We start from the raw sequence: 9655 nt of genomic DNA, 5'->3' as shown, positions 1-9655 counted from the left end.
TATAATCAAGGACTCTTCGAAACATTGAGGGGATACATCTCTAATATTGAGTTTCTGTGTGATACGATAAATACCCTAAATGAGATATTTTACTGAAATGTGCAATCTTCATGAAGAAACAGGGATCCCCTCCAACCCAAGACTGACGCTGCTACTACATTAGACCTGTGGTATATGTGTGTGTGCCTCGGTATGCTTAATTTTCTTTCTTTCTTTTTAATCAAGTGACCTATTCTCATTTGGTTGAGTTTCAACCACAAGACATCACTGTGTGCTTCTTTTTTTTTTCAAGATCCACGTCATAACACACCAAGAAAGAGGGAACTTCCAGTGTCTGTGGTAACATCACTTGATAAACAGACTCATTTGAACAGCAAGAGCTGGTTTGCCTTTACTATATAAAGCAGCAGAGACGTTGACGAGCAGATATTTGCCGAGTGAGGACTATGCGAGCAGCAACCATCTCCACGCCAAGGCTAGACAATATGCCAGGAATGTTCTTCTCTACTAATGCAAAGGAATTGAAAGAAACTGACCATTCACTTCTAGATGATAAAACACATAAGAAGAGGCCAAAGACTTTGTAAGTTCATTCTGTGTCTCACTTTGTGAATTTTGACTTAGATTATTTTTAGTGGCAGACGGATAGAGAATGAATAGAAGAAAATATGAGCATTTAGTTAATTCAATCAGAGAGATTAGCTGTTGCATATGTAAATATATATTAGTATATTCAGTTGATTTAAAAAATTAATCATGATAGGGCATTAAATAATGTGGAAATTTTTACAGACTTTGGCTTATAAGAATTAATTCCATCTTAATATAGAAAACTGTTGTAGCAGCTATTTTTATTATTGCCTTGTTCCTTGGAGAAGTTTATTTCATGTTCCTTGTACAAATAAAATGTATTCAAGTGAAGAAATGCAAATATTCATGTTTGTATCTTTTGTAGTGGGATGGACGTGAAAGCGTACCTGAGATCTATGATCCCACACCTGGAATCTGGAATTAAACCTTCTAAATCCAAACACATGTATGTATACTTATATGCCAAACTATCATTTTTTAAAAAGCTTATGCATTATCTCTCTATTGGAGCAAGTGATTAATACTGTGCATATTGGACCTTGTTTCTCTTAAGTAACAAACCACATGAGAGTATACTATATTACTACCAGTGTAAATTAAGTACAAGCATGGGTGTGGATAACCTGCTATTTGCTACACTGTTAGAGAAGATGTAGATTTCTTCACATTTTATTGGCAGATATTTTCATAACTGTAGTACTTCTTTTATTTTTTTTAAGATTTTATTTATTTATCTGACAGAGACAGATCACAAGTAGGCAGAGAGGCAGGCAGGAAGCAGGCTCCCTGCTGAGCAGAGAGCCCAATGCAGGGCTGGATCCCAGGACCCTGAGATCATGACCTGAGCTGAAGGCAGAGGCTTTAACCCACTGAGCCACCCAGGCGCCCCATAACTGTAGTAATTCTAAAGGAAGTTTTGTTTTCTTGTAGATAACTTTTAATAAAATATATAGAACTAGAATCTTCATTCATGGAGTTACCAAAATAGAGCAGCCATTCTGATTTCATGTGTGATCACACACACACACAAAAAAAAATAGTTTACTAATTTGTGTAATTTTGTCCCTGACAGACTCTCTGTTAATGAAGTAATGCAATGGTCTCAATCTCTGGAAAAACTACTTGCAAACCAAAGTAAGTATTATTAACTATGAGATGGTTTTGGGTTTAGCTCAATACAGTAAGAGATTGAATGACTTCATTAAAATATAGCATTCTGGAAGGAAGAGCATGTGAAAAGTTGTATTTCAGTTTTCCTGTAGTCACTAAGAGCTTCAGCATATTATGCCTCATTGTAGTGTAAGGTTGATCTAGCCCTCAGTTCTGTCGCTGTCCTTCAGACAAATTTGTTGAGACAATTAGGTATTTCCATGGATCATTATAGGAGCAAAATTTAAAATTATACTGGGGTTCTCAAGTTTCAGGTTTAGTTTTTAAAAGTAAACAAAACAGCTCGACATGTGAGCTGCCATTCTGAAAGCTACCTGTAGAAAGTGTTTCTGTAGCTGGTGGTTGTAAGAAGGAAGACTCATCCCGTCAATTCACTATTTTACCATTCATTCATTCATTTACTCATTTAGCTTACTTCTATGTGGCAGGCGTTTCAGAAGTACCAAGTATTTTTAAAAAAAGGAAGAAGGAAGTTGAGAAATGCAATATATAATTGCATTTTATATAACATGATACATGATAACATAGATATGATAAAAAGAGTCTTTAAGCAGAGTCTTGTGGGGAGTTTCTGATCAGAGAAGGAAAAGAATGGAATCAGCTTGCCTTTCCCTCATCATGGGCATTGCAAGTCTCTTGGAGTAGGACCTTGCTCAGGTCTGGATGAGCAGTGTGGTCTCTATCTAAAGGATGAACTTAATCTCCTTCTCCCCACAAACACTGTTAAGAATCCTTGCTGGGGGTGGGTCAAGTAGTTCGATATGGTTCATCTCTCTTATCATCTGACTTAGTTTACAATCCAGCCAAACAAATAAAGGGTATAGAAGTGGCCCGTTTAAAAACCTCAGTAAACCATCAAATAGAATCAGGACATCAGCACATTTTCTGGCTAATGTGCGTTGGATGGGGGAATTATATTTGTTAACATAATGAACATGATGTTAATGACCTTCATCAATGTTTGCTTCCCTAAAATACTCTACAGTCTGGCTAAGAGTTGGTATTTATAAGAAAAGAGATTGCTTTGTGATCACAAGAGCAGAATTTTAACTTAATTAGCAGATGGAAGCAAAGTGCAGTAGTCCTCACTAAGCAGCTGTGGGACTGTGGACAGACAGGTTCATCCGGTCTGAGATAAACTATCAGTGAAGGAATCTCTGAGGTCTTCCTATCTTTATGAATTATGACACAGTTATTAGAGTTAGTCCTTTCTTACCTTTGAGCCTAGACAACACAGTAGTGATTTTCTTGCAAATTTCTTCTTTAAGGTATCCATTTATTGGCTCAATTAATTTAATTATGTCACTCCTCACCCTTTCCTTTTAGTTGGTCAAGATGTCTTTGGAAATTTCCTAAAGTCTGAGTTCAGTGAGGAGAACCTTGAGTTCTGGTTGGCTTGTGAAGACTATAAAAAAACGGAGTCTCATCTTTTGCATTGCAAAGCAGAGAAAATATATAAAGCCTTTGTGCATTCAGATGCTGCTAAACAAGTGAGTATTATCTTCATTACCATCAGTTTATGTGTAAAGGAACTTAGATGCCGAAATAGCATTCCACAGACATAGCAAGATTAGATCTTAAGTATCATAATTTCGCTGCTAAATATTAAGGTATGTTCAATAGTTCAGTGCAATAATAATCTAATTTTCTATATCTGGAGGCAGTAGAATGAAAAGATCAATTTTGCAAAACTAGCTAACCTGACAGAGATGAGGTAAGGAGTAGCAGTGTTGTTAGCCAGAATTGCATGTCAGAATGTCCTTAATGAGTCAGCTCATTTTACCTGAGGAGAAAACACAGATCAGTGTAATACATACAGTTTCAGCAGCTGAAATATTTCCAGTTAGTGGTATACCCACCTTCCAGTTCAGTATTCTTGGCTCAAGCAAAAAACAGCCACACAAAATATAAATTTTAAATAATCATGTTTTCTGATGCATGTATCACCTTATATGGATAATTAAAATTTTCATGTCTGCCTCTTTTGCATCTCCCAACCATATGATGAACCAGCTTGGAACAAAGAATTTCTTGTGAGAGTTCTTTCTACCTCCTTTACACCTAGTATAGAGCTAGTATAGAGTAGGCATTTAAAGAAAGTCGAACTGATATAAATGAGGGTTTAACCCCATTGTCTTAAGGTGTTTCAACAAACACGGTCACATCATAAAATGCAATACATTGGAAGCATGTATTAATTAGTGAATATTTCTTTCCAGATCAATATTGACTTTCACACTCGAGAAGCTACAGCCAAGAAGATTAAAGCACCAACCCCCACGTGTTTTGATGAAGCCCAAAAAATTATATATACTCTTATGGAAAAGGACTCCTACCCCAGATTCCTCAAATCAAATATGTACTTGAATCTTCTGAATGAACTTCAGGCTAATAGTCTAAAGTGATCAGATCCTGGCTAGAGAGAATTTGAAGATTATATCAAGGACAGAGGAATGTGCCGGTTATGGCTCCATGGGTGAACAACCTGGTCCTTTTGAGTCACTCCACAGGCCCAGGGAAAGAACAAATGACTCAAAATGGATTAACACGGAAGTTATCCAGGCTTCGGGTTGAAGGCACATAAGCAAGCTGAGACCCGAGGTACAGAAGAAGGAAGGAGATTCTGTAGTACTGTCATAAAAAACAGTGGGCATATCAGAAAATCCCTCAGAACTGAGAAGGCCGGGTAACTCCAGTTACACAGAAACTGTGAATGAAGTTTTTGAAACTGATGACAACATGTTATAAGCTTCAAGGTCAACTGATATTTATGCGACATATTATTATATAGAGATTATATTGAACGGCTGCAATCCTTTTAACTTGGATGGCTATTTGGAAAATATGTGTTTGAAACCACCGTTGCTCTTATTGATGCTTGTAAGGGGTTTTGGTGTTTTATATTTTTTGTTTGTTTTTTGCTTGAAAGAGATGCAGGAAAGGACAATGTATTTAATGTAAGCTATTGCTCTTAAAACTGAGAAGTCAGAACTTATTTGTACATGAAACTATCACAGTGTCGATAATAAATGAATTTTCTATTAAAAGCAATTTCTGTTTATGTTTCTTTGCCATTTTTAGAAACTGGTATTTATGCCTCACATTTAACAAAAATTCAAACAGGGGTTTTCTACTTTCTATCATCTCTTCAAAATCTAAAACAATCATGCCACTAATCCTATATTTATGTATTATGTATATCTATTGTACAGAGTTCATTATTTTCTCTTCGCTATCACAATGCATAAAAAAGCAAACAAATAAAGCTCTCGTATAGTCGAGCTTCAAACTGATGAAAAACTGAAGAAGTCTTTAGAAAGGAGACGGAACAGTTATTTCAAGAAGTAATCCAACTATCAATGGATATTTTATTGTGATTTAAAGTGTACAAAACTCAACGCTCATAGCCATCCTGTGAAAGCCGAGACTCACACTAAGTCACTAGTTTCCAAATCTAGCTATCAAAATCACTGAGGATGTTTAAGAAACAACTAGCACCACAGCAAAACCCCTCCTTTTTCAGGGCCTTATCCCAAACTGACTGAGTCAGAATCTTGAAGGAATAGAGGAAGAAAATCTACATTTTAGAAAGAAAACTCAGGTGACTCTAAAGCGAATTCAGGGCTGGGAACCCTGGGATCAAGGGACAGTCACTTCGCCAGGGATTGTACACTGTTCTCAGATGACACAATCTGAGCTCTTTCCGCTATGCGACACTGCCCCCCACCGGCCAGAATACATTTCCTAAATCACTCCCGTCTGTGACAGTCCTCGACAGGTCAAGTAAGTAGGAAAATAAGACTGCTCTGTGGAGATCACCTACAGAGCACAGAAAAATATCGTGATGATGCACATTCCGGCATAGCCTACGTATCTGTATCGTCCCATATCGTGTTGAATAATCAGCCGTCCACACGCCACAGTGAAACCCTATCGATGTTCTCAGTACAAGCTTACGCAGTCATCAGGCCCACAGCAAAGAAAGGTATGGGGCAATACTTAGATAAGATTTTAAAAGCATTATTCTTGAGTTTCCATGGGATAGAATCCAAGTTGGCCCCACCGTCAGCTTTAGTCCGTGGTTTAACGAGTCATATAATAAGACTGGCTTAGAAAAAGTTCAGTTTTACAATAGTAATAATCAAGTATTTCTCTCCCTTACTCATTCCATTACTGAGTTCTGTCAATCTTCCTTTTCCCACCAGTGAGCGCAGGAGACACACCACTTACTTGTTCTCTGTTAGCAGTGCCTCGGTGGAGGCTCTCGTTGCTTGCTAATTAATTCATGTGACTTGTTTTTCCTCTGCCAGCCTCTTCTCTTCAGTCCCTCCTCTGGAAAGCCACAAACATCACCTTCGGAGACATAAATTTGACCAAGGCATTTCCCATGACATATAAAGTAAGTTCAAACTTCTTCCTCTGGAATCAAAAACACTCCCAGTTAGACTTTGACGGTATAATCCCCATCTGGGTACTTCCTTACCTTCATGTCATCCTGGATTAATTGCCTTTTCTTGAATGAGCTCTGGCCTTCACTCTCTCCAGCCCTTTGGTTAATCTCTACAATCCATCTAACATGCCTTTGCCTACCTCTGTCCAGTTTTCAAAATCCAGCCAATTATTCAAGGCCTGGACAGAATGACTCTTTCACAAATGTTGTTGAAAACTTTCCACCACTATGTAGTTCTTTTCACTGTCTAATGGACATGAACTGAGTCCATATAAACACAAGACACTCTGCTTCTATTTCCAGTACTACTGTCACATTACACAGCCCAGGCCCTTCAGACGGTGAGGCAGGAGAAGTGCAACTGTCCAGTACACACTCTGGTCATAAAATAAATGCTTCTGGTCTTTGTCTTCTTAAAATGCCATGTTAAAGAGCTATCCAATTTTTGGACAGATGGTCAAAACAAACATCTAAGACTCCTCTTCATAAAAAAAAAAGAAGAAGAAAAAGAAGAAGAAGAACAAATTAAAAAAAACTCATCATGATAGCATAGATTCAAGATACTTAAAAAATACTTGAAAAGACAATTTTTTTTTATTAGCATTTTTTACTGTGGTGTGACTCTCTTATAAGACCATTCACAGGGCACAGGGCTCAGTAGGTTAAAGCCTCTGCTTTTGGCTCAGGTCATGATCCCAGGATCCTGGAATCGAGCCCCGCATGGGGCTCTCTGCTCATCAGGGAACCTGCTTCCCCACACTCTCTCTCTGCCTGCACCTCTGCCTACTTGTGATCTCTGTCTGTCAAAAAACAAAACAAAAAAAACCATTCACAGTGATATGATTAGTTCTAATGACATCTACTATTTACAGAAATCTAATCCAACTGCTTCATCTGAGTCTCAGCTCATGGGTTGTTTTCTATTGTCATATTAAGGCAGTGGCAGTCAACAATATGTATGGTTTAAAACATTAATTAAAGGGTCACCTCAGTGGCTCAGTCAGTTGAGCATCTGTCTTCAGCTCAGGTCATGATCTGGGTCCTGGCATTAAGCCTGACATTGGGCCCCACACTGGTTCCCTGCTCAGTGGGCAGTCTTCTCCCTCTGCTTCTTCCTCTGCTCCTGCCTTCCCTCTCTTTCTCAAATAAATAAATAAAATCTTTAAAAATAAATAAATAAAATAAAACTCACTAATTTAAAAAATGGAAACAAATATACTTTCCTGCGATTTAATTTACGTTATTTCTAATATGCGTATCACAGAAAACTTGGAATCTAAAAAGATAGAAATGAGGGTGGACATCTACCTTATGATGCTTTAATAACTTTCCCACATTTCAAGTGAAAAACGTGTAACTTCTAAGAAGTTCTTTAACTCCAAGTTTTCTTAACAAAAATAGTTATTCAAATAATAACACATTAGACATTAGATTTGTTCTTCCAGGAAAGGTATTTGCTATTGTCCTTTATTTAGTATGCATTTCTACTTGTTATAATATTTGCTAGCTGATTTTCTTCATTTTTTTCCAAAGGGAAGGTAATTAGGATGAATTTTGAAGATTAAGTAAAGCTTACCCAGGGGAAAAGAGAAGTGGGGACACTTCAGTACACCGAAGAGTCTGTGAAAAGGTCAGGAAATCAGGAAAAAAAAAAAAAAAATTGTTCCGTAGTAAGGATTTATTTAGTGTGGCTGGAAAGAGTAAGAGGGAAAACTAAAAAGATAGTTTAGAGAATATTTTAAGAAGAGATATAGTCCACTCCAAAGAACGAGTATTTTTTTATGTGGTAGGTAACCACTGAAATTTTAAGCAAAAGAGTAAGACATAGCTGTTGTTTTGGATTGTCTACTATGGGCCAGACACTATGCTAGCTACACATCACTTGCTGAGTCCACACCAAAACTCTTTGAGGTAAGCACTCTTAACCTAATTTTATTGATCAACAAATAAAGAAACAAAATTGAAAAAAAATTATCTAAGTATACATAACTAGTGAGTAGCAGAGCCAAGATTTGAATCCAAGTGTGTACATTTCCAAAGACTTTCCATTATCTCATGCTTTTTTCTGAACATGACATAGTTACTTTGTGTTAAAAGTTAATTCTAGATTTAGTGTAAAGGACACTTGTTTTTTTTATTATGTTCAGTTAGTACATCTTTAGTTTTTGATGTAGTGTTCAATGATTCATTAGTGGCATACAACACCCAGTGCTCATCACAACACGTGCCCTCCTTACTACCCAAAGGAAGCCATCATTGAGGAACGAAAGCCAAATGTGAACCTAGTTTTATTAGCCCAGCAGGAGAGATCAGGGCCTGAACTAGGGGAGAGTCAAAGCAATGGGAAGGAGAAGGTCAATAGACAAAACTCAGTCAGCAATGTGTTGTGACAAATAATAGAGAGCAATATAGGATACCTCTGGGTATCCTATCCTCTGTCTAGCCTGGACCCTCAAAGTTACAGCAAATTCCTTTCTGGGAGGCTTTTAGTTACAAATGTGGGTTAAATAACTTGGAAATAGAAGAGCAGAGCATTGCGGGAAGACTGAGACATATGCTTTTAAGAAGTTCCATATGCAAAATGAATTATGTAGTACTTTCAACAGATAACAGCTTATTCTTAATTAACCTACAGATGAAGCATTCCACATGTTTTCCTTCATAGCTCACTTTCATCTTGGACAAAACCGAATCTCGCAAGCCATCATCCAGATTGAGAACAAAAACCAAGAACCAAAGAGACTCAACACATTTGCAAGCAAGTAATTGCAGTAGCGTCGAGAGCACCTTTCAAAGACCGGAGACAAAACCAAAGTCTAGGATTCAGGCCAAGAGACAGGCAAAGCGGTTATCAAATACAAACAGAAGCCGCCATGGGGATCAGGGACACTAGACAACACAGAGGGTGGTGACGAAATTGACTCCGGGGCAGAAATTCTGCCTCCTTATATGGAAATCCTGGCTGTTAACTTGATGGTGGGTCTATGTGAAGGGTGGAATGTTCCAGTGTTCACTTCTCGTCAACAGAGATAAACAAGAGGACTGGAGGCCTGCAGTTAGCTGGTCACGCTCTTGGCACGTTCTTTATTTCAATCATTCTTACCTTTACTCTTTGAAATAGGTGAAGTTATTTTTACCCATTATTTCTTGATAGAGAAAGAAAAACAGGAATTTTGTAGCTTTCAGATATTCTCTTATCTCCCCCAAACTCTCTGTTGCTATTCTAGCCAAACATGGTAAAAACGCAGTGGGTTTGGATTAAATCAGTAAAATCCATATGTTTTCTACACATCTTATCTTTTATGCTCTATTTTTTTTTTAATTTATTTGACAGAGAGACAGCGAGAGAGGGAACACAAGCAAGGGGAGTGAGAGAGGGAGAAGCAGGCTCTGCACCAAGCAGAGAGCCCTATGTGGGGCTCCATCCCAGGACCCTGGGATCAC

General features: G+C 37.8%; 1 protein-coding gene across 1 annotated transcript; it reads left to right on the top strand.

The window, feature by feature from the left end:
* The first annotated feature begins 381 nt into the window (after positions 1–381).
* On the top strand, positions 382–4822 carry RGS1 (regulator of G protein signaling 1). Its single transcript, XM_059147151.1, has 5 exons — positions 382–583; positions 956–1036; positions 1664–1725; positions 3088–3251; positions 3981–4822. Exons 1-5 carry the CDS (start codon positions 447–449, stop codon positions 4164–4166), a joined length of 630 nt encoding a protein of 209 aa, XP_059003134.1. The 5' UTR covers positions 382–446; the 3' UTR covers positions 4167–4822.
* Positions 4823–9655: the final 4833 nt, after the last annotated feature.

This window comes from Mustela lutreola, chromosome 14 (genome assembly GCF_030435805.1).
Source record: "Mustela lutreola isolate mMusLut2 chromosome 14, mMusLut2.pri, whole genome shotgun sequence".
Lineage (NCBI taxonomy): Eukaryota > Metazoa > Chordata > Mammalia > Carnivora > Mustelidae > Mustela > Mustela lutreola.
The sequence above is the reverse complement of the archived record's forward strand: the minus strand, read 5'-3'. Positions and strand labels throughout refer to the sequence as shown.

What these genes read in the sequence shown, in the direction of transcription:
- RGS1 (XM_059147151.1), top strand. Translation starts at nt 447, where the DNA reads ATGCGAGCAGCAACCATCTCCACGCCAAGGCTAGACAATATGCCAGGA. An exon ending in CCTTCTAAATCCAAACACAT is followed by an intron (nt 1,037 to 1,663) that starts GTATGTATACTT and finishes TGTCCCTGACAG; the next exon opens with ACTCTCTGTTAATGAAGTAA. An exon ending in ATTCAGATGCTGCTAAACAA is followed by an intron (nt 3,252 to 3,980) that starts GTGAGTATTATC and finishes ATTTCTTTCCAG; the next exon opens with ATCAATATTGACTTTCACAC.